The following is a 26,147-nucleotide window of genomic DNA, read 5'->3' on the forward strand; positions in this document are numbered from 1 at the left end:
AGACAGAGCATAATTTGGCCCCGCCCACATGGTATCAGCCCCGCCCATAAGCAATCGGCACAGCACTAGTGTCTCACTCTCATAGGCACAAGCGCAGGTACAGCACTCGTTTGACAACACAAAGAACGCCTGGAGCCGAGCAAACAAACAGCTTGCTCTTTTAGTTTAGACACTTTTTATTGCTTCTAAATATGCTTGTCGTGTCTGCCAGTGAGATTGCCTTTTAATTTGGTTTCATATTCTTTTAATATCCTTTGGTTGAGTTGCTGTGCCAGTTGTTGGTTACCTGTCCCGTTAGGTGTGGAAGGGAACGTTCCTCCAAAGTTCACTTGCTGAACAGGGCAAACGCGTCTAGATAAGGTAAGAACTTGTTCTTTATGAATTTTGTCACCTGTGACCTGCTTCTTCTGTAAATGGTTTGTTTAATCGATGACCATTAGATGGTGAATGAACAGTTTAAATGTTAATGTGTGGTATTAAGTTAATATAAGGCTATTAATTTAATGTAATCATTTATGTAGGCTAATATTAAAAGGCAATCAGTCAAGGACGCAGAGGGTTTTCTGCAGTTGACAGGGTGCGGTAGGGGTCTTCAAAATCCCCAGCAAGTGAAACAAAAAGTTCGAGGGGGTTTCATGCTTTCAAATATTTCAGTCACTATAAAAGATTACAAGGTCAGTAAAAGCTTTCATAACACGAATCGCGTTGTAACCATAGCAACAGTATGGCGTTTTCTCACTTTTCGTTAGGATTATCATTAGACTTAAGTCTTTTTAGTAAAGATTTACACATTACAAGTATGTCACAAAAACGTGAGAGCTTTTAAGAGTAGGTTTTGCATACTGTGCAAGGAACGCCAAAATACATTTTGCTTAGCTCGAACATTAACAGATATTTATCTGTAGGCCTACATGTAATTTCCATATTCACAATAAATTAAGCAGTAAGCATCTCCTCAAAGTTGAGTAGAAAACTTCAAGAAACCAGAATATCGGCTTACTCTGGTTTTGGCAAGTTAATTATTTTACATGAAATTTGGTCATATTTTGACTAACACTGAATCAGTCAGCATTAATAGAAACGCTGTTGTAGGTCCAACAAAGGATGTTGATCCAGGAAAATGTTTTAATTGGGTAAATCACTTTAGATTATATAATCCGTACAATCATAACCTGCATTACTGGTTGTTGAGCCAGATAATCTTGCTTCGTTTAATCTTGTAATCTGCTTGACTTGTTTGATATCAATGACGATTTACCAGTTAAAGGAGAGTTCACCCAAAAATGAAACGTTTGTCATCATTTACTCACACTCAGGTTGTTCCAAACCTGTACAAATGTCTTCTATTGAACACAAAATATATTTTGAAGATTGTTGGTAACCAAACTGTTGACGGTAACCATTGATTGCCATAGTATGAAAAACACAATGAAAGTCAATGGCTAATGTCAACTGTTTTGTTACCAACATTCTTCAAAATATCATCTTTTGTGTTAAACAGAAAGGGGAACAAACTCATACAGGTTTGCAACAACTTGAGAGTGAGTAAAAGATGTCAGAAATTAATTTTTTTGGGTGAACTTTCCCTTTAAGTCACATTTTTTTATATTTTCAAATATTTTCCAGTTTTTTTGACATGCCTAAATGCCATTAGAAACAAAACCAGACCAAAAGTTAAAAATGAACCCATTGCTGGTGTTGCATGTTGTGAAACACACTCATACTGGCTTTTACATAAGCTTTCATCTGCACTGAAGAATAAAGATTTGTTAGCTGAGTAACAAGAATCACTGTTGCCCATCTCTAAGGAAACAGTCTTCATTTATCTAGCGTGGCGGGTGTAACGTTGAATTATCCCTCCTTATCGTAAGTGAGCCGGGTGATGCTGTGAGATGACCTATTATTATTGTCAGTCCTGTGGGAGCTGAGCCATGTGCTGTCTTTGATTAGTTCACACCCCTCTCCCACATGTCAAGGAATAATGGACGAGACTCTGAGACTCGAAGCACAGCGTTGCATCATTAGTGGAACAAATGACGTCTACCCTCTTAAGAAGCCCGCATCTGATGAGGTCCGCTTCAGTACTTGGGCACCTTTAACCTTCATTGCGTTTGATGTTGGGTGATTTTTAACTTAAAAAGAAATTTACTTAAAGCAGTAAGGATCAGTAAGGATTTCTTTACTAAATAGCAGCTATTTAGATGAATTGTAAGCCTTATTGGCTATGGCATGTTTAACTAGGTTGTCAAATTTAGCTAATTTTGGAGCACAGGTTGAGGCAAAGCAGAGATGTAGTGTTTGAAGATTAAGTACTGGCTTGCATCATATCATCAGTCAGTAAACAAATTGAGGCGTACTGCTACACATCTATTCATAGTTTTAAAATGATGTTAGACCCTCATAGGAACGCCTACCTGGTGGGCAAAACAAGACTTTCCTCCACTGCCTGCCAGTTATTTTTTTTTTTACCAGGTTTGTACTAAGTACTACTGTACTACGACCTGATATTAGAAGACTAATTTCAGTATGCACCTTATTAATGATGCAGGCTATATATGGAAAGTAGATGTGCCAAGAATATGAACACAACACGAACATGAAATTCAAGGTGAAAAAGTACATTATCCTTGATGCTGTGAAGAAAATTCCACCAGAGAGCTCGGCAGGGAACCATGCTCCCATGAAGCACTTTTTTTAATGTTGTGATTTACCTCGTAGCTGGTCGGTTTGCTTCATGGCTTATAATGGTTTAGCAAAACCTTTTTAAAATCCCTAAAGCGAAAAATTAATGGAACAAAATACTCCCAGAAGTGACGCCACAGAAAAAGTGGACTCTGGCCACATCTGTTTGGTTGTACATCACATACAGTGAATCATCAATAAAGTGTATACTGACACCTCGCCCTCATCTCGACATCCAAACAACAACTAATGCATACAGCCATTTCCTTGTTTTTCACTTTTGATAATCCATTACACTCAGATGTACATCACAATATAAAAATATATATACAGTGATGGTCAAAATTATTAGAACACTCACCATTTAAAAATGGTTTTAAGTCAGTTATATCTTTTGCTGTAGGATGTTACTAGGAAATATCAGTTTACATTTCCAAACATTCATTTTGCCATTAATTGTAATAATTCAGTGAGATTTATGTTTGCATAAGGGGTCTGTAAAATGAGAATGCTGTCAAAAAATTATGTCATAAATAGATTTTCTCTATCAATTAACCGCTATTAACTAAACTAAATCAACATTTGGTGTGACCATCCATTGCGTTTAAAGCAGCTTTTGCCCTAGGTGCACTTGTGCATAGTTTCTCAGGGAGCTTTGCAGGTAGGTTTCTTGAAGATGTTGCAACAGATTTCCTACTGACACACTACAGCAAAAGATAGGGATATCTTTAATATCTGTTAATTCCTGCTGTTTTTTTGTTATTAAAATACTGCAGAAGGTGCTGTACATTGACAGGTGCCCAAAATTGACAGGTCTGTGTGGTAATTCAATGGCTGTTTTGCCCTCAAGGTCTCTGCACCAGTCATATGACTGAAACTATGAACTGATCATGTATTGTATGTTGATCAATCAAACAGATGCCACCTGTGCTTACTGCCTCTGAGATTTCAGGTGGCAAAGGAAGGGTTAAGGCTTTGATGGCCTTCGTTTCAGCCAGAACAATGTTCCCTCTGTGACTACATGCCTCAGATGCCTTTGTCAGGTGCTGGTTTTCCAGGGAAATGTTTCAGCACCTACTGTATGATTAAAGTTTGATCCAGAATTACTTTCTTCTCACCAGTGCACTGGACTTAATCACCAGGGATTGTTGCAAACTACTTAATCACCAGGGATTGTTGCAAACTACTCCATTAGGCTATTCTTGTGCTTTCGGCATTAACATTCAGGAGGGCAGCGGGTTCAGCTGGATGGAGAACGTGCCAAGCTCAGCATCCCTCTGTTTGGAGTGAGTGGAGCCATCTGAGCACAGTATGCTTATCCTGGTTTGTTGTTCGTTTTGCTCTGTCCCTTGTGTGTAGGAGGTGTGAAGTCCTTCATTTTGTCTCACTCTTTTAAGATCTTTTTTTTCCAAAAATATTTTTATGGCAAAGTTTGTCCGCTGATTTTGTATTTGATTTGGATTTCATTTGCATTGAGAATTGCTTTAGAGATAAAACAATACATATCCTGAAAATATCCTGTTTGAGATTTAACATCAAGGCTTTGCTCATATTGCAACTAATTTTGTTTTTGTAAAACTAATAAGTGTAATTCATTCTGAACATATTGGAACCCATTTTCAAATATCTGGATTTTTGGATTGGATTGATTTTTGGATGGACTCTTTTGGCCAGTATGCCAAAAAATATGCCAGATTTTTCCTGCCTGTCTGAACAAAGCCTTAAAAGGCTCTCAAAACACAGCTGGAAAAGCTTGACATAGGAGTAAATTCGAACCAATGATGGTCGATTGCAGGCAGTCAAGTAGATGTCTAAGGAGGAATGATTACTTAAAGAACACCACTGAGCAGTGTTATGTCTTTAGCTCCATTACTCTCCTGAATAAATGATGGGGCATTAAATTAACCACGTTTGATCTTTCAAAAATGGCACTGTTCCACATTAGCACAATGATATGTGTCGTGAGGTTGGGTGTCCTGTCATCTTTGATCTTTCTGCTCGTAATTAAATCTGTATTTAGAGAGATTGTTTTGTTTAAACATGACTGTTGAATGCACTCTGTTGCACAGTTCCAAAACTTGAGGTGAAAAAATGTAGATTATAAATTAAACCATTATATATTTCATTCAGTACTGAAAAAAAAAACCCCTGTGGAAGCTGTGATGCATTTTTCATGATTCTTTCAATGAAAGAACAGCATTTGTTTGAAATGCAAATCTTAAGGAAACTAATGCCTTTTTTATTTATTTTTATATAATTTATATAATTGTATCTGTTATTTGTGTGTATACACTTATGCATATTAGAGTATCACTTCAATAGTTTAGCAAAATGGTATCATAATTGCAAATGTTGGAGTTGCTGATGAGGTCACATGACTAGGATGGCATCAGCTGTCTATGTAGGCAGTAGGTATCTAGGCAGCTCACTAGGTTTTGTAACGGAGCTAATCTGGATCATAATAACTTAATAGATTGTAATATGTGGCCCTGGACCACAAAACCAGTCTTAAGTCGCTGGGGTATATTTGTAGCAATAGCCAAAAATAGCCTACATTGTATGGGTCAAAATTATCAATTTTTCTTTTATGCCAAAAATCATTAGGATATTAAGTAAAGATCATGTTCCATGAAGATATTTTGTAAATTTCCTACCGTAAATTAATTAAAACTTAATTTTTGATTAGTAATATGTATTGCTAAGAACTTCATTTAGACAACTTTAAAGGGAATTTCTCAGTATTTAGATTTTTTTTGCACCCTCAGATTCCAGATTTTCAAATAGTTGTATCTCGGCCAAATATTGTCCTATCCTAACAAACCACACATCAACGGAAAGCTCATTTATTCAGTTTTCATATGATGCATAAATCTCAATTTCGAAAAAGTGACACTTTTGACTGGTTTTGTGGTCCAGGGTCACATGTGTCAAAATGTGTGAAGAGCTTCCCATATGTTAAAATTAACTTGATATGGTGAAAATAAACTGTAATATTGTCATTTCAAAAATCTTTGAGCAAATTTCTTTTTGGATGTTGTTGCTTAGACTTGTGTTGGAAAAAATATGTTGTGTATTGCAGGTCAGTCATGATTTTGGCTTTTGTTCCTCTACTGTCTCACTTTTTTTTCCCAAATGGCACCACCTGCTGCTTTTAATTAGTGTCAGATTGTAACTAAAATATCCTAAGTCCACAGACGCAGCTCAGCTCTCATCTGTGGCATTTTAAATCATAGATCGTCTCCAGTCAGGGAGGAAGGAGGCGTCTGTAATACTATATTGCTAGCCTTATAATTACACTGATGGGCATTTAGCATTGTAAAACGAAGGTAGTTCTGTGAAAAGTGCTTTGTGTCATTTGTCACAAACTGCTAAATAATGCCTACTTTTAATTGGTTCCAGTTTATGGTGCTGAATTTTGCTTTCTGAAACTAGCTGTCAGATAAATTAGTCTTATTCACAATTCACAAACTAATAGCCTGTTGATTTAAAAAAAAAAAATTGTCATTTTAATTAGAGCCATTGTATAATTTCCTTTGGGTTTTTTTTTTATAAAAATCACATTGTCCTGACAGCAAGTGTTTCTTCTAAAAAGACATCAAGTGGGAAAAATGACAGCATCTAACGACCGTGTTCAAGGCTACAGTAGCTTGTATAATAGAGGAAAGGAACTATATTTAACTCAAATCTATCACAGTGTCTTCGATCAATCAGAACAACAAGGTCTTCCTTAGATGCTCGTGGCTCAGCATTCTGTTGTGGTTTTCCAGTGAAGATGTCCTCTCCTTGGCCTGCAAAAACTTATTTGCTTGATCTCTCTACCCAAGAGGACAGAGCCCTCAGTGAAAAATGAACAAGGAAACTCATCGGACATTTGACCCAGTTCATACCCTCACCGATCATGAGTGGTTTATCATGATTATGATAGCTGTCATGGCATGGCAGTCTATTAGTCATTTAGTAGTAGGAAATGAAGGACTTGCTTATTTGTTTTTGATTGCCATGTGTCCCTAAACCAGCCTTTTAATTAATAAGATTAAAAAAACACAGATTAAATTAGCCTTTTTTTCCACTTTCAAAGTCTATTCCCGTTTAAGCTCTTATATAAGAAACAAGTGGGAATGGCATGTAATGCAAGAAGTACAGTCAGTCATTATCGCAAAATAAACCATGACAGGGTAATCAGAACCCTGAAAATTTAATTTTATGTCTTCAACTTATTTTTGCTTCATTACAACAATCCGTCATCTTAGCAACTAAAAAAATAAAAAAAGAAATTGTGGACTGATATGCAAAAGTAGTATGTTGTCAAACGACAATGGTGCAGTTTACAATTTAATTTTGAGTTTGACCAATTGGAATAAAGTATTCACAAAACCAGTGTAATTTACAGTTTATGTTTTTCAAAAATCCCATCCCAAGCTGATCAATAAATAATGCAGTTAATTTTTACCTGCACTAACATTTTGCATAAATTAGAATGTGACAATTAAAGCATCTGATTCAAAACGTGCCATAGTTTGATTCATACATCTATTTAACAGTCCTCACAAATGATGTTGGACCTGGCCACATGACATATATGACTTACAGTAAGAGAGGTCCATTGTTTACTTGACATTATGAAGAATTGTGGCCTCTCCTCCCTCTCCATACAATTTGATTGTGGTGACATTTTTGCTCTGTGCCAGTGTAGATTGCAATCCCCATGCATTCTCTTCAGGCTCATTTCATATCTGATGTGAGGTAATGACTTTTAAAAAATGACTTGGGTGTTTATATGTCATTTGTGTCACTTATTGGCCCAGAGCTTCACAAGCAACATATTCTGTTGCCACATAAACATTTTCCATTGCAATATTTGTTTCATGAGCTGCCTTTAAAAAGGTTTGAAAACACTGCATAAATACTGCACAGTCATAAATTTGCTATGTCTGCATTTTGGACCCTCTGAAATAACGGATTTCCACATCAGCATTTTGTCATTCTCATTAGCATTCTGAGTGGGCTGTGCACTGTGAAGTCGACACACCTTTTTTCTTTCAGAATCCTTGGGTGAAATAGATCGATGTCTGAAATCAATCAAACATGGAGCTTTTGTCAAAGCTCTGTCACCAAGAGTAAGCCTATTTGCACTTGAGCTGTTTTTCCATAAATAATATAGCAACCAAGCATATTTTAAAAAAGCTCTTGCGGTCAGTGTAACTTTGTCAGATCTACTTTTGACAGTAGGTACTTCTCAGTGTTTTGATTACTGATCAACTAATACATATTTTTAATGACTGATGGCAATACGGACGTATAGAAAGTAGAGTAAAATCGGAAAATGTAAGGTCAGTATATCCTGGTCAAAATATCAGTCTTTCACTAGTTGTTATATATTTTTGCCCATGCTGGGCGCCAGATATGCTGGTTGTTTAATTGTTTTGTGGTTTAAAAAGGTTTAACTGGTTACACAGGTTAAATGTCCTGCAAATGTCCTTGATTTATCTCTGTCTTTCTTTTATGATTTCCTGAAGTTGCTAAATCTTTTGTCTTAGGCATAGCCAGCTATGAGGTCACCAAGGTCCAGACCTCGGTAAATTTTTCATGTTCAAAAATAAAATTTGTTCTCTGAATGACTAATTTGTTGTTTAAAACTCCTTATATGGGTGTCTGCATGTATAATTCAGTTTAGACAAGAATGTTTAGATTCCGTGGTCTGGTATGAAAATAATCACTGTGAAACACTGGTGGAGTAAACAAGGCTTGAGAGAGTTGAGTTTAAGTGAGGGAGATCGCAGCCAGATCCAGCTATTATAAGCATCTATGGACTTGTCACTTTCACGTAATTTGACACTTTAGAAAGTTAATAAAGTGGGAAGTTGCAGTTTAGCAATATCTTTATCTTATCTTATTTACAAAAGATTTGAACTAATTTCAGTTTATTTCTATAGGGGTTATTACAACTTTATCTTATCTTATTTACAAAAGATTTGAACTAATTTCAGTTTATTTCTATAGGGGTTATTACAACTTTAAGTATTAGCCCCTCCTAACTTTAATTTTATAAGTGTCTGCAGGACTGTTAGGAGAGGTGGAGGTGTAGCTGCTCTGTTTAAAGATGTTTATCAGTGCAAGCAAATGTCATTTGGTCAGTATTCATCTTTTGAATACCTAGGTATTGTGCTGAAAGGTGCTCCACGCACCCTGTTTATCATTATTTACAGGCCTCCAAAATATTCTCCAGCCTTTGTTGATGATTTCACTGAACTGTTATCAATGATTTCCTCAGAGTTTGACTGTTTTGCTATTGCAGGGGATTTTAATATTCACATAGATAATGCAGAAATCAAAACTACAAAAGAAATTATAACTGTTTTAAACACTTTTGACCTGAGTCAGCATGTGCACGGACCCACACACAATCGTGGACACACTCTAGATTTACTCATCAGTAGAGGTCTAAACATCTCATCCATTGTAATCAAGGATGTAGCACTATCTGATCACTTCTGTATTTTGTTTGATATATTGATCTTAGTCACCACTGAATCTAGATCTGTCTCTATCAGAAAGAGATGCATTAACGAGAACACTAGTGCGCTATTTATGAAGGCTATATCATTAACACCAAGCATTTCTGCAGACTCTGTTGATCTTCTCCTGGAGTCATTTAACTCAAAAATTAAGAATGTTATTGATGATATTGCCCCGATAAAGGTCAGCAAGAAGACGGGGAAACAGAAATCACTTTGGCGAAAATAAACAGCAGTTCAGAGCATGAAAAGACAATGCAGAAAAGCTGAGCGGATGTGGCGGAAGACGAAACTCGAAATTCACTATAGCATCTATAAAGACAGCCTTCATGCTTTCAATGTGGAACTAGCCACAGCTAGACAGACTTTCTTTTCAAACCTTATAAACAGTAACTTAAACAACACCCGCACTCTTTTTGCGACTGTTGAGAGACTGACAAACCCCCCAAGTCAGATTCCCAGTGAAATGCTCTCCGACAGCAAATGCAATGAGTTTGCTTCCTTCTTTTCTGAGAAGATCAATAATATCAGAAAGGAGATTGGCACATCCTCAAGTTATGCAGAGGTCACACAGATTCGACCGTAACTTCAAAAAGAAGTGACTGTGTGTTTTTAAAGAAATTGATAACAAAATTTTGGAAGAAATAGTACAGCACCTTAAATCTTCAACCTGCTATCTTGACACACTTCCCACATCCTTTTTCAAAAATGTGCTTAACTGTTTAGAAGCTGATCTCTTAGAAGTGGTGAACGCCTCACTTCTTTCTGGGACTTTTCCAAACTCCCTTAAAACTGCAGTTGTTAAGCCCCTTCTGAAAAAGCGCAATCTTGATAACACCATGTTGAGCAACTATAGACCCATATCAAATCTTCCTTTCATAGGTAAGATTATTGAAAAGGTAGTTTCTAATCAGCTGAACAACTAGTTAAAGTCAAATGGATACCTGGACAATTTTCAATCTGGTTTCCGAGCACATCACAGCACAGAGACAGCACTCATTAAGATAATAAATGATATTCGCGTCAATTCTGATTCTGGCAAAATATCAGTGCTGGTACTACTAGATCTTAGTGCTGCGTTTGACACTGTCGATCATAACATACTTTTAGAGAGACTGGAAAACTGGGTCGGGCTTTCTGGGATGGCACTCAAATGGTTCAGGTCATACTTAGAAGGGAGAGGTTATTATGTGAGTATAGGAGAGCATAAGTCTAAGTGGACGGCCATGACATGTGGAGTCCCACAAGGCTCAATTCTTGCACCGCTCTTGTTTAACCTATATATGCTCCCACTAAGTTAGATAATGAGGAAGAACCAAATTGCCTATCACAGCTATGCTGATGATACCCAGATTTACCTAGCCTTATCTCCAAATGACTACAGCCCCATTGACTCCCTCTGCCAATGCATTGATGAAATTAACAGTTGGATGTGCCAGAACTTTCTTCAGTTAAACAAGGAGAAAACTGAAATCATTGCATTTGGAAACAAAGATGAAGTTCTCAAGGCGAATGCATACCTTGACTCTAGGGGTCAAACAACTAAAAATCAAGTCAGAAATCTTGGGCTGATTCTGGGGACAGACCTTAGTTTCAGTAGTCATGTCAAAGCAGTAACTAAATCAGCATACTATCATCTCAAAAATATTGCAAGAATTAGATGTTTTGTTTCCAATCAAGACTTGGAGAAACTTGTTCATGCCTTTATCACCAGCAGGTGGATTACTGTAATGGTCTCCTCACCGGCCTTCCCAAGAAGACCATTAGACAACTGCAGCTCATCCAGAATGCTGCTGCCAGGATTCTGACTAGAACCAGAAAATCTGAGCATATCACACCAGTCCTCAGGTTCTTACACTGGCTTCCAGTTACATTTAGGATTGATTTTAAAGTACTTTTACTCGTTTATAAGTCACTCAATGGCCTAGGACCTAAATATATTGCTGATATGCTCACTGAATATAAACCAAACAGACCACTCGATCGAGAGGATCGAGTCAGTTAAAAATACCAAGGGTTCACACAAAACAAGGGGAGTCTGCGTTTAGCTATAATGCGGCCCGCAGTTGGAACCAGCTTCCAGAAGAGATCAGATGTGCTAAAACATTAGCCACATTTAAATCAAGACTCAAAACTCATCTGTTTAACTGTGCATTTGTTGAATGAGCACTGTGCTATATGTCCGAACTGACTGCAATAAATTTTATGTATAATCATTTTCTTTAAATTTATTTTAAATCATTTTCTATATCATTTTAAAATTCCTTGTTTTTATTATTTTTATTTCCATGTTTTTATTGATTTTAATGTCTATTTCACTTTCTTTTATGTAAAGCACTTTGAATTACCACTGTGTATGAAATGTGCTATATAAATAAACTTGCCTTGCCTTGCCTTGCCTTACAACACAATTCTTAAAGGGTTACTCCACCCCAAAATGAAAACTTTGTCATTAATCACTTACCCCCATGTCGGTCCAAACCCGTAAAAGCTTCGTTCATCTTCGGAACACAATTTAAGATATTTTGGATGCAAACCAGGAGGCTTGTGACTGTCCCATTGACTGCCAAGTAAATAACACTGTCATGGCCCAGAAAAGTAACGTAAATAAAAATAACGACTTTATTCAACAATTCGTCTCATCTGCGTCACCGTAGCGCCATTTTTTTTAAATATCCGCTGGACGCAAATATGCTGTTCTGTGTCAGCCGCACCACATGGTTATGCTGTTTTCGTTCAAATCAAAGCGTAAAGAACGTAGAAGACGTATCAGTGTGGTGCGGCTGACACAGACCAGCATACGCTATTTGTGTCCAGCGTATATTCTCGAAAATGGCGCTACGGTGACGGTGAAACGGATTGTTGAATAAAGTCGTTATTTTTATTTTCTTTGCGTACAAAAAGTATTCTCATCGCTTCATAAAGTTCAGATTGAACTACTGATGGCAGATGGACTATTTTGATGATGTCTTTCATACTTTTCTGGGCCTTGACAGTGTTATTTACTTGGCAGTCAGTGGAACAGTCACAAAGTTCCCGATTTTCATCCAAAAGCTTTTACGGGTTTGAAACGACATGGGGGTAAGTGATTAATGACAAAATTTTCATTTTGAGGTGGAGTGACCCTTTAACCCCACCCAAGACCTCACTAATTTTAAAACCCTGGTTACGGACGTGGTCTTAGTACGGTGTTTGGAGGCTATACTATATTGGATGAATTCCAAGCTCTTCCAGGAAGGTTTATATACTAATCATTGAGAAGTAGGGTTGTTATAAAACTTGAAGTAGAATAAAACTTTTTGATGGGTAGAAGTAGCATGCATTGCACAACCACAGAAGTTTTTCATTGTACAAAAAGAGCTAATGCATCCTTTTCGGTTTGCTTAGTAGGCAAAAACTTCCAATGGAAGTGTTCCAATGCGCTGACACAGCATTGGAACACTTCCATTTAGGAGGGAGTCAGACATAAACAACCTGCTAATATGAGTTAATCTTCATCAACACCACCCCTCTATGTAGGACATTGTCTATGGTGCATCGTCTAGTCACTGTGGTTTAGTATTAAAATAAAAACAACATGATTTAGACTAGGTAAATGCCAGCTGGGCTGTAAAATAGTTTTTGTTATTGTCTTCATGCTGAATCTTCATGCTAATAAATATTATTTTCTCTGGTAATTAACAGTACAAATGGTGTTGTGGATATTATACAAAATATTTCAAGGATATTAAACAAAATATTCTTCAAGGAGAAATTTGCTCCAGTTCAGATTGATGGAATAACAGATGCTTAAAGGGAATATTTTACCTGATACAAGTGAAGACGAGCTTATAAAAAAGCAATTTGTCTCCTCCTGTTGATAAATGCAACACCTTTGTCCTGAAAATTGATCAGCTTTGACATCTGACCACTGAATAAAAGCAAAAAAATATCTGCAACTTTTCCCTAAGGCAAAGAGTCAATTTTTATCGTTTTCTGCAATTGCCTCTTCACTTGTCAAGGGCCGATGGTGGTCATTTGTAGTGCATCAGTTTGAGGAGCCCTTGATTGCCTGAGCTTACTTTGAATGTCTCGTAATGCAGTGACATCTTAAATGACTCAGGGGCTTGTTTAGTTTGTCACCAGGCTGTAATGGTCTAACTCTTTAGTCTTTTTCTCAGTGTGACTGGTAGTTTGACCTTTAGTATGTAGTAAACATGTTTAAGACGCTAATAGTAGATTGACTCCACAGAGGCCTTTTCTGCCGATAGGTGTGGTCAATTTTAGCATTATTCAACTAAATCATATTTTAAAAATAATCCACCAAATGGGAATTTCACATGAGGGCGAAGAATCCCAAGCAGATTTGACAACAGGTTCAAGATGGTCACACAGATATGCCACACTGACCAAGAAAAAGCTGCTTGGTTTGAAAGTAACTTCTATACGAGGATCATGCATTGCTACGCTATTGACAATGAAACTTTTTTTGTCTACAAAATTTAGTCTAAATTTCACTGTGACCACACCTCGAGACTGTCAACGATACTGAGGATTTTTTTTGCTATAGGAGGTTCCTTTTTAAGTCAACCTTTCCCTTTTACACTAATCTGAGATGCAAACTGCTGAACCGTTTCAATAGGAAATGAAGCAGCAGAAAAAGATAATATTATTCCTAAACTCTCACCCATATCAGAGCCCTAAAAATATGGTACAGCTAGACGTGAAACTCCTTCTGCGTCTGAGTGAGTTTCATGTCAATTGACAGAAACTGGCTTTGAACCTTACTGGAAGACATTTCATTTTATGCAGATGTGAGACTCATTTTCTGAGGGTATATTCTAAATCCATGCACAATTTCACTGAAAATTTCTAAAAAGTGTTTTTTTTTTCTTCTCAAGTGCTTAACCATGTTTACCTTTTCCCTTTCAACTGATAATTAAATGAACTGGTGACCCAGCAAAAAGTTGTTATATTTAAAGAGACTGTAGAGTTTTCTATTGCAATGTGACTTGACCGTGGTCTTGTGTAATAGCATGTTTTCCTTTTCTGAGAGTTCTGTTGACACCAGGAACAGCTGACGGCTGCATTTCATTACTAGTTCATAACAACAATGACTAATCATAATTATTTTGACCTCCTGCTTGTGTTTATTTGTTGTGCCATTTAATGTTTGGATCTTAATGAATAAAATGGATACATAATGATTTATTCATCTTTACATAGATATTCCTGGCATGCAAACATTAAAAATGTAAAAAGTTGGTGTCAGCCATGTCTGGCACGACCAGATCAAATTAACCCATAATTAAGCCACCTGGTCTATAGATTACCGTTCCCCTCCTAGATCTGCCAGACGCACAGCAGTAAATACAGAAGATGCTTAATTATTCAGCAGTTCTCCAAAATGGATTCTCTTCTCTTCATGGGAGTGCAGGAACTAACAGTGACAGCTAATTTACAGAAACACAAGCTCATTGAAACTCGTTTTGGTTATGTAAGAAGTCATTTATGACTTATAACCCACCCTTGAAAAAGCGTATTTCTGTCTGTCATTGTAAAAGCTGAGCTAAAAAGATTTTACATTAAGTCCAACAACATGGATTGTTTTTGCTAAAGCAGATTAGCTAATGCTAATACAACATTGCAGCCTTTGCAAGTTCATCACTGTTGTTGAAATTAGGTGATGTTAACTGTGGTGCTGCCTGTTCTGTTCAGCTAATCTATGGAAGAATCTATCCTAATATTTTTCATGAGCCTTTGGGTTATTTTTGAAGTGGGCATTCACATGAGACCTTGGTGACGTAAACTAACTCCCGTTGCTCTGTTGGGTCCTCTAAATGCTGGATACACCACCCACCAGCGTAATGCACATGAAAGACTGCTGGTGGTCCCTATTCTGTCCCTGATGTCCCTAATTGCTGTTTGGGTACACTCTGCAATGATTCATTTAGAAAAGATAAGCAAAGGAGGTATTCAGAGATATGATGTGCCATGCTTATAAATACGGGAGCCCTCATGAGAGGCAGACTGGAGATTAATTTGGAAAATTTTCTTGTGTATTTTGTCAACACGACTTGGTTTCTTGAACTTTATTTCCATATGGATCAGCCTATGTCATATTTTTGCAAGTTTTCATTTAACTTTCTGAAAATGTACCACTCAAAAGATTGGGGTTGGGTTCAAGTCTTATGCATACCAAGGCTGCATTTATTTGATTAAGAATACTGTAAAAACAGTAATAACGTGAAATGTTATTACACAATAACTGTGTCCATTTTAGTAAATTTTGAAATGTAATTGATTCCTGTGATGCAAAGCTGTATTTTCTGCCATAACTGCAGTTTTCAGTATCACATGGTCTTTCAGAAATCATGCTAATATACTGATTTGCTGCTTAATAAACATTTCTTATTATCAATGTTGAAAACAGGATTCTTTAATAAATAAAGTCTTTACTGTCACTCTTGGTCAGTTTAATGCATCCTTGCTGAATAAAATTATCAGTTTGTTTCTTTTAAAATAAATAATTAAAGACTGACCCCAAACTTTTTAAACACTTGTATGTTAAACATAATTTCTTAAATATAACTTTTTAATTCTAAATTCTAAACTTTTTTAAGCAGATTTGTAGCAGAAATCCTACAATGGACAACAGTGAAAGCACTTCTCTGTCAGCTTTTTTTTCACAGTGCTTGGATTTGTGCAAATGAAAAGCTGCCTCATTAGATGACAGTGTTTTGGCTGATGCCAAGGCCGCCCTGGCTTCTCTGATAAGGGTTCCAGAGGCTTAGTCCCTCGCTCACAGAGACTGATAAGCAGGGGAAAATCTCCGAGCTGAGGCTGCAAGAAGATGAATTTATTCTCTTGGGCAATTCAGCGATGATTACGACAGACACAGTGCCGATCTGGTGACTGGTACACATGAACGCGAGAACGGTTGAGGGTCCACTACTGTTACGCTGGCAGTTTTCAGGTGTTTATGGGATCCACAGATAGAAAGAAGTCTCTTATCCCCACCCAGGCTGTATTTTTTTTAATCTAAAATGCAGTAAAAACTAATGTTGTGACATATAATTACAATTTAAAATGCTGTTTTAATGCTGTTAATATTCCTTTGATGGAAAATCTGAATTTTCAGCCATTATTCTAGTTTTCAGTATCACACGATCCTTCAGAAATCATTCTAATATTTGCTGCTCAAGAAACATTTATTATTATCAGTGTTGAAAACAGTTATGCCGATTACTACTTTTGTGGAAACCATAATAAATGATTTTTTCAGCATTCTTTGATGACTAGAAAGTTAAAAAGAACATCATCTATTTGGAATAGAAATATTTTGTAACAGTATAAACGTCTTTTTAACATTTTATTGCATTCTAAATAAAATTATTAATTTCTTTAAATAAACATCTTACTGGCCCTAAACCTTTGAACGGCAGATTCAACATTGATAACCAAAGTTTGTGCATAAAATGTGAAATTGAATGGTCTGAATTGTGCATCTGCTATATTCAGAGGATCTGGAATGACATTGAGCAGTGACAATGTTGGAAATCGACTCTTTCTTCACTGCTCCCCACATAAGATTTATGGATGTGTCAGCCGTTTGATGTATCACATGGTGCTAATGCTAATATGCTGTTTGTTTTATGCAGTGCTCTGTGTGTGTTTTTATACAGGGTCTTTGGCGATCAGTGGGATGATAGTGAGGCGGGTTGGAGTCTGGATTGAAGGAGCATGGTGAAGCATCAACCATTACAGGTCTATGAGAGACAGCTGTGTTTGTCATGTCTAACCGGGATCTACGGATGCCGCTGGAAACGCTACCAGCGGTCACATGATGACACCACCAAGGTGAGTTGTCCTGTCGCCAAACCATCTTGCTGTGATGTGAAGCGTTTCGGGACAGATTTCCATGAACCGTATTTATGGCAGGTTCACACTGTCCCAACAAAATGCAATTTTTCAAACAAGCAAACATTGTCTTTTCATAATGATCCGACTGATTCAAAACCAATAAAGAGTTATTTTAACTGATTCAATAAAAGAACTGACTGAAAAGAGTCTGAATCACATAAGTGATTCATTTGCTGTAATAATCCAGCATGTTTGTTGTTGTGTGGAGTCCTTTAGAAAACCACTTAGGTTCATAACGTTTAAGTAACAACCTATACATATGCATATGGTTTTGAAAGCATAATACACTCTTAAAAATAAAGGTTCTTCTTGACATTCCATGAAGAACCTTTAACATTTGTGGACCATTTCTATTGTGGAAAAGGTTCTTTACAATGGAAGGTTCTTCAAATTATTAAAATATTATTCACATTAGGGAAAAAAAGCTTATTTTAGAACTGTACAAAGAATGGTTCTTCTATTGCATAGTTACTAAAACCGCTTTTTGGAAGCTTTATTTTTAAATGTGTAGGTTAACTAGGATTGAAAATGAATCGGGTCACATGTTGAGTCATAGTTTCCAAGAAAACTATTTTGAGAAGATCAAAGTTTCGATTAGTCAAGGGTCACGGTTCAGTATGGGGTTCGAAATTCATGAACTGATCGCAAACTCTGTGTTTCCTTGTGTTGTTTATTTGTCACTCAGATCAATGTGAAACATCTGTCATTGTCTTTTTGTGCATAGACATAATGATGTCGTGTCAATAAGAGAACACAAGCTTAAGGAACTCCAGGTCATTAAGAGGTCAGCTGAAGATCTGATCACATGGCCAGCCATTTAAAAATGTTCTTAGTGTATTTTGAATCAACATTTGCTCTGTAAACATATTGAATTACCAACCTTATTCAGTAATAAAACATAAAAGTGAGATGGAAGCAATTCATTACTGATTTTACTATATTTAATGATGTTCTAGAAATTGAGTCCTTTTGTTTAAGGGTCTTTTGATTGGGGTTTGCTCACATCTGCTTCAATAGAGTCAAGTATAAGTAAGTAACGATCAGTCTTTTAAGCATAAAAGTACTTTTTGTCTAGGATACTGCTTCCCTGCATTTAATTAAAGGACATGCGCTGAGCATCAGGGGAATTGTGACGTTATTTATGTGTGTTGAAAGAGCTGTCTCCAGACTGCCAATAAATGGTATTATCCTCATTGCTTAATGCAGTGAGCAAGTCCAAGAGTCCATGAGGAGGATGTTCTGCTTTAGTAAAAGACTTTAATCAAAGCATTGCAGGTCTGTATAATTTTTTACGTTAGTGGAATATGTAGCTAGAATAGCGGCTGTGAATTTGTGTGTGTCATGGGAATGTGTGCTCTTTCATGTTGTACATACCCTTTCATTTGCCACTGTAAGTGTAACGCTAATAAACATCCTCTAGTTTTATTCCCTTTTCCATGGTCTCTCCAAATAGTTGCAGTGGCTCATAAACACACAAGTGTTAATGGAAAACATATAGGCCTGTCTTTTCATTCAGTGTTTTTTAAATTTTGCTAATCAAATATCCCTGAAGGTTTATTTATTAATGTTTGCTTTCCTTCAGAGGGAGTTTTGCCTTTGAGCATTACTGTTTTCAGATGTGTACTCCGTAAAGGTCCCTGTGGGAGAAGAGAGCTAGGACACAATTGCTTGTCAGAGAATCAGGCTGTAAGATGAGACGCAAGCGAAAGGAGAAGACTTTGTGTTGAAAAACAGTGACACAGATTTTAACCGTGTTCATGTTGCTAAGAGAGAGCTGGAGAGATGGTTGTCAGAGAAACCAAGATAAAGTTGGAGGCCTATCAGTACAGATGCATGTCGATAATGAAAGGAGGATCATCACACAGCACCAGGGAAACTACATCAATTTCTAAAGAATTTGTCTGGGAGTAACTTCGATAATCATTTGCAAACTTCATTTTAAAGTACATCCTTTCTTATTGGTGCTTACTCATAATACAGAAATCAAATCATGCAGGAACTATTCCAGTGGATCTGAGGTTTTTTTTTTTTTTTTTGCTTGGCAGACAATAAAATGGGTGAAAGAATCCATGAACTATAACATGAACTATATTTTACTTTTACTTAAAAAAAAGAAAAAGAAAAAAAAAGTTTAATTTTAAATTGCATGCATATTTTAAAATTTAAATTAATATAATTTTAAAGTGTTTTTTATGTATATAAAATGTATAATATATATATATAATATAAAATATATAATTGTAAAGAAATGTGTGTATATACACACACACACACACACACTTAATCATTTTATATAAAAATTTTCAATATAATTAATAATTATATTTATCTATCTATCGATCGATAGATAGATAGATATACATTTAGTTTGAACATGGTAATATGATAATACTGTGATTTTTGTGTATTTATTTCTTTATCCATTTTTTGACGTACTATGGTATTCAAATGCCTTATAGTGAATACCATGATAATTGCATGTGAAAATCATCCCTTTCTGTTTCATATCAAAGTTCTGTAGTATTTCTAGTCGAAACTATTGGCATTCATGGTACCATGCTCAGGGTAGGTGTATGAGCTTGCTTTTTAACCTTTTTCGGATTCAGAACGTGAGTCAACTATGGAAATATGCATCACATCTACAATCAGAGTGCAGTTGGATCAATGCCTACTATAATATAAAGCTGTATCAGATAAGATGTATATTTCCATTTTAATTCCACAAAAGAAGCCTAAGCCATTGCCCTGGTTTCCTGTTGTTCTCTGGCTCTCAGCTGCTTGTACTGTGCTGTCAGCGATTTTGGCTCAGTCTTGACTGTCCGCAGCGGGAGGCCTGACCCTGTCCACAGAAACAGCCTGTTCAGCTGTCTGCGAGAGAGAGAGAGAGAGCTACCCAGACCAGAATGCACTGTGGTGTCAATTCTTAATGAATACAACTAATGTAGTTTCCTTTCACTCTTAAATGAAACAGGATATGCTGTCTTTACTCATACATAAAAAATTTGACCTTTGTCTCATCCTGCCACAGGTCTCGCCCTCATATGACATACCAAACTCTGAGCTGAGAGACCAGGGATGATGCGAAGCGCATCCATATTTCATGATTCCAGACTCAATCTGTGGAATCATTTGAGCAGAGAGATTCTGTTTGGCATTTCAAACTCAATACAAAGCCTTTGTGGCATTAACCCCAGTAGAGCATGGTGTACAGTGCTCTAATATGACTAGTAGTTCTGCTGAATTACTCTATATGAAGCCTGTCTTTGTGTAAGAGTGTGTATGTCTGTGAGAGAAATGTGTGTTTGTCTCCTGTTTAAGCTGTAAGTTGGGCTCCACTGAAAAGAGATCCCTCCTCAGTAATAATTGAGAGTTTTTCCATTAACGTATCCCAACACAAAGAGCACGTGACAGTCCACTACAGTCCAGGAGTGTCATTTTCTCCCACAAGCCCCTGTGTGGTCTGTGCAAACCCATATAGCTCACAAAACACAATACCAGCAGCAACCGGTATGTAGTGGAATAACTATGATCCATTATATATAGTGCCGTCCAAAAGTTTGGGGTCGGTAAGATTTTGAAAATATTTTTTGAAAGAAGTCTCTGATGCTTATTAAGGCTGCATTTATTTGATACAAAAATGCAGTTAAAACAGTAGTTTTGTTAAAGATAACTTTAAATGACTTTATCACATTCGAAAATGGTTGTGCTGCTTAATATTTTTGATACATTTTTTTTTTTTCTTCTCTTCACTCTTGCTAAATAAAAGTATTAATTTCTTTAAAAAGATGCTGCTGAAAGCTCTCAGGTTCTACCCAAACACTTACACAGTTCCCCTCTTTTCTCAAAGTTTTTTTTCATCTGAGAGAGGTTGACAGCTCTATCGTGATTGACAGAAAGTAGTAAATCACAATGTGTGGTATGGCAAGCCGTTTTTACTTTTATTCCTTCTCAGGATATGAATTCTTGATATCAACAATTCAGTTTTTACTAGTTAAAATGCTGATTCTTGATATCAGGAATTAGATTTCATTTCTGATATCTGAACATGTATTTCTGATATCAACAATTGAATTCTTGATATCAGAAATTAACATTATCACTAGTGACAATTAAATTGTTGATATCAAGAACTAAATTGTTGATATCAAGAATAGACATTTTTACTAGTAAGAATTGTATTTCTGATATGTGAAATTAGAATTTCAAATAGTAAGAAATTAATTCTTGATATTAACAATTGATTTTGAATGGCAGCCTATGGTGACATTTAACTAGTGAAAATACAATTACAGATATCAACAATTTAATTCTTGATATCAAGAATTAAATTGTTGATATCAAGAATTAACATTTTAACTAGTGAAAATTTAATTGTTGATATCAAGAATTAACATTGTTACTACTGGAAAACTAATTCCTGATATCAAGAATTAACATTTTAACTAGTAATTACATTTAAACTGAATTGTTGATATCAAGAATTCATATCCTGAGAATGAATAAAAGTCAAATCGGCTTGCCATATGTGTGGTACACATGCGTCAATGACAGAGTGTACAGCTAGTTGTTGACTTTGCTTCCATTCATACAGCACACATCAACTGCAGTCACTCTTAAAATTCGATGTGAGTCACTGTTTATAGAATGTGGCTGTCAATCTCTTTCATAACAAATTTGTCTATAAACATAGCCATAGTAAGCCTCCAAACAGGACTGATTGTCATATCCTGCTGCAGTATGAGCATAGCAAGTGTTTGAGTGTTTAGCAAACTTTTTTTAAATTAGTTTACTTTTGAAAAATAATTAAAAAAAATTTTTGGAAAAAAAACTACCTTGATGATGCCCTATATTGATACCCTAAATTTGGAAATATATTACTGTTTCTGTGCATGTGGCATTCAAGTTTTTGGTGCATCCCTAAAAATACCATTTTAAAAGGGTTGTTCACCGCAAAATTTAAATTCTGTCAATTACTCACTCTCATGTCCAACCTGAAGTACTGTGGAACATAAAAAAAAAGTCCTTTCCTTAAAAAAAGATAATTTGAGAAATGTCTCTAGGTGCATCCCAAATCGCATACTTATGCACTATTCTATGGCGATTTGTAGTATAAATAGTGTGAGTAGTGTGTTCACACTGAAAATTCTGGATGATGCACTGAAAATGACAGATGGTGACTCTACCCGTGCACCTGTTTACAGCATATACAAAACCACCACAGACTCAGCTAGAGGCCACCCAATCAGTGTTTTCCCTCAAGCTGAAGACTGCCATTTCCAGTCGATTGGAAGAAACTCACAGACATGTACATGCATCTTTAGACCACATAAGCAACAGACTGGGGCTCTTAAACACTTGCCATCCCTCAGGAATACAGATTATGTCTGTGATTACATTCTGTTCTCTAGACGCTGTATTGCACATCGTAATCTGTTCATTGCGATGTTCTTCATTTACTTGGATTCACATTAGGAGGACATTGTTTTAAGATTCTCCACTCCAGTGCTGCTGCAGTCATTCAGGGCTCATGTTTACAGCATTCTTTGAATTTATCTATGGGTATGTTATCTAGTGCCAGCATTTCCTACAAGGTGACCTACAATGCTTGTTCTTGTCAGAATTAATTTTTTCCTGTCTATCAGCATTCAGATTATTAGGTTATGCTTACATTGGAGAAAAACAAAGAACAAAATTTGAAGCTTCGGACGGAGGGGCTGAACATATTATTCTCTCTAATAAAGGCAGGAATCTCTGTGTGTCTGTCTGTCTGTGCATTTTTATTGCGTCGAGAACCGTTCATCCAATGACTTCACGCGTGGCAGGTGTGTTGCTGTGAACTCAAGGGAGTGCAGTGTTGCATTTTGGTGCAATATGGACACGCGACACATTAATCATTAATAAACTTTTAATAGACACGCGGGCAGGGCTTATATGCTCCGAGGATGGGCACTGCACCAGTGATACAAAACACACACAGGTCTGTTAAGAGCAATACTTTTAATAAGGTAGCCCAGTGCTTCATTTGTAAATTGAGAGGTCCCGGAATAAAGCGGGGTAACTGATCCGGCATGTGATTAGAGGAGGGAGAGGACCAATCTTTAGTGATTGAAAGCGTGCAGTTGCTTTTATAGGGTTCGTACGGTCATGAAAAACCTGGAAAAGCTATGAAATTTTAAAACAGCAATTTCTAGGCCTGGAAAAGTTTTGTAAAAGTCATGGAATTTTATTTCACAAATCTCTGTATAATAGTTATATTTAATCAGATCTTGAATTTGTGTATATCGCATAGTTTTACTCATTCCCGCAGCTTTCGATTTTATAATGAGGGAAATTCCTGCAAACAAATTTATTGAATATAGCATGTAGGTTATGATATTTGGAGGGCTTTTATTATATAATGCAACATCAGATCGTTTTGAAACTGGTTGAGTGACACCCTGGGGCAGTGGACTATTAATCTGAATTTAAATTGTTCTGTGGAAACAGAGATTCCTTTTTAGAGCTATCCAAGACAAAACTGGTCATATGAGTTTTTGGAGGGCTTTTATTATGTAATGCAACGTCAGATCGTCCTGAAACTGGTTGAGTGACACCCTGGGGCAGTGGACTATTAAAATGAATTGAAAATGTTCTGTGGAAAGAGTTTCCTTTTTAGAGCTATCCAAGACAAAACTGGTCATATGAGTTTTTGGAGGGCTTTTATTTTGTACTGCAACGTCAGATCGTCCTGAAACTGGTTGAGTGACACCCTGGGGCAGTGGACTATTAATCTGAATTGAAACTGGTCTGTGGAAACAGGGAGGTTTTCTTTTTATAACTATGGGAATTTACAGATAAATATGGTTATATGCAAGTTAATGAAAGGCTTTTATTTTGTTATTTCTCATCAGCCAGTTATTTTCATATTATTTGGAAATTGTACCTTTAATATTACTCAACATTTGAAGTCATTTTCATTTTATCAGACCGTTTTTTGAATGTGTATTATTTAAAATGTATTTATTTATTCGTTCGTTCATTCATTCATTTATTATTGACAGAGAAACTGGCTTAATAAATGAATGCCTGAGATCGTTTTTCCTTTTGTACTGAGTTTTTACACGCTATTACCGCAACGCCTAGTATATGCGCGCACCAAAAAATAACTTGGCGGCTAGAATGACCGTGTTTTTCAAAGTGGAGGCTGGCCTGACCGCAGTTCTTTCACTCTCTCAAAGCGGATTCACATAGGCGCATCTCGTCTGCACTACAAGAGCTACTGCACGCTGACCAAAGACTTTCGCTCGCATCTCGGGACAGTTGACAAAAAGAAAACGCATGCATCGCATTCGGTTTTGTAATAGCAGAGGGTCCGTTCACATGTCACGTCTTTTGCGCGCTTAAGTTCATTATTTCAAATGTAGATGTGCTGCAAGCGCGCTCATAATAGACGCAGGCTCATATATGCATGCTATAGGTCATGATGAACGTCTTTCATCGGTGAACGGTCTGTTGCTGGTGCAGATGTTCAGCCAGGCGGACAAGTTGAGAACCATTTCGCGGGGGATGCCAGGTGTTCGAGAGAAAAAAAAAAAGGATGTTCGAATCTCAAAACTGAAAATCGAATGCCAACCCACCGAACGAATATTCAAATAATCCAGTCCAACCCTTTTACTTTCAGGACCAAAAATACCCTTATGTAAATACCAACACTATGAGAATGTACTGTAGGCCTACTGTACATCACACACCACTATACAACTGGTCTATTCAGTAGAAATGATCTAACTAACCCAAAAAGCTCTAAGCACTAGTAGGGTTAGTAAAGGTCATTTTTGCATAGTCCTTGTTATACAGCTGCATTTTAATTCCACCTGAAGTTTACCTCCAGTGACATTTTATTTTCAATTGTGTAGTCACATATCGAAAGGTGCTACTGTACACCAGTATAATCACTCTATGAATAAAACATCTTTTCTTTGAAAAGTTCTGTTAATGGATTACGTGACATCTGTTCCAGACCAGATCAGTCCACTTTGTACAAATGGAACCTGATTTTGCACCTTGCATATTGTTGGGATTTACTGCTGAGGGACTGTTATGAAAGGACGTTGTTCAGCTACTCCCCTAACTTTTCCACTTCCATTTTTCAATCCGCTCACTTCCACCCACTGCCTCTCCTTCACTCTCTCACATTGGGAAGCTGGCCTCCCCGTGTTCTTTGCCCTTTGGCTCTGTGGAATAGATATTTAGCAGTCAGTGGGATTTTGAACTCCAGCTGGTGCCTCAAGGGAGCAGACGTGCACGGCAAATACTTACAGTATGAATAAATTATATGATTCTGGGGCATCAAAGTCAAGGCACTCCAAGGAAAAGATGCTTTTTGGGCAGTGGTTCAGCTTGGCTTGGTTTTTTGCTCAGGAAATGCTAAAAAAGCTGTTGGCTAATTTTTATAATTGCAGCCAGTGCTTGGCAGATCTTAGTCTGAGATATTGTTATCATACCCATATTTCAGCAGCAGATAAGCCTATTTAAATTAATGAAGGTAATTAAAGGCAGCCACTGTAACCATGCCATTTCACCCCACCTTAACCAATTAGCGAGAGTCTTTACAGCGTTAAAACAAATGTGCCATGCAGAGCTTTGCCGGGATCGTGTTAAAGAGAGTTGTTACTTTGATTTTCTTCATAGAAGTGTTTCTGTGATAACTCTGTGATTTGTTACGAGACGTTCGAGGTTCAGACATTTGAAACGCTGTCATAGACGCACAATACAAATTCAACTCGACTCAGGAAAAAGTGAGTTTACTTTGGTAAGTGGTGGAGTCATGCTGTCATCTCAGATCAGTGGGAAGGGATGAAACAAGGCTTTTGAAAATAAGCTTTTTGAGGCTTAATGATGAGATAATGTTCTCGTTTAGAGGAGACACAGTTTGCCGCTCTGCTCTGAATCCGTCCTGTTAAGATTTATGCTGCTTGTTGCTCATTGGCCCTGATGATGTCATGGTAATCTGTTCAGCTGTTATAACCACATGAGTGCCAAAAACACAGCCATGTTTATCAATCCATG

The 26,147-nt window shown here is 36.8% G+C and overlaps 1 protein-coding gene across 2 annotated transcripts in view; it reads left to right on the plus strand.

Annotated features, from left to right (window-relative positions):
* Positions 1-59: 59 nt before the first annotated feature.
* The window catches only part of LOC306851022 (glycerophosphodiester phosphodiesterase domain-containing protein 5-like), a 45,026-nt gene continuing 18,938 nt past the window's right edge, over positions 60-26,147 (plus strand). Inside the window, exons 1-2 of one of the 2 annotated variants that reach the window (XM_079387059.1) lie at positions 60-360; positions 16,862-17,036. In XM_079387059.1, coding sequence (XP_079243185.1) covers positions 16,920-17,036 — 117 coding nt within the window. In that variant the 5' untranslated portion in view covers positions 60-360; positions 16,862-16,919. The remainder of the gene's footprint in view (positions 361-16,861; positions 17,037-26,147) is intronic. The other variant, XM_079387060.1, reaches the window with a different exon arrangement.

This window comes from Barbus barbus, assembly GCF_936440315.1.
Source record: "Barbus barbus genome assembly, chromosome: 31".
In the NCBI taxonomy this organism is placed as follows: Eukaryota; Metazoa; Chordata; class Actinopteri; order Cypriniformes; family Cyprinidae; genus Barbus; species Barbus barbus.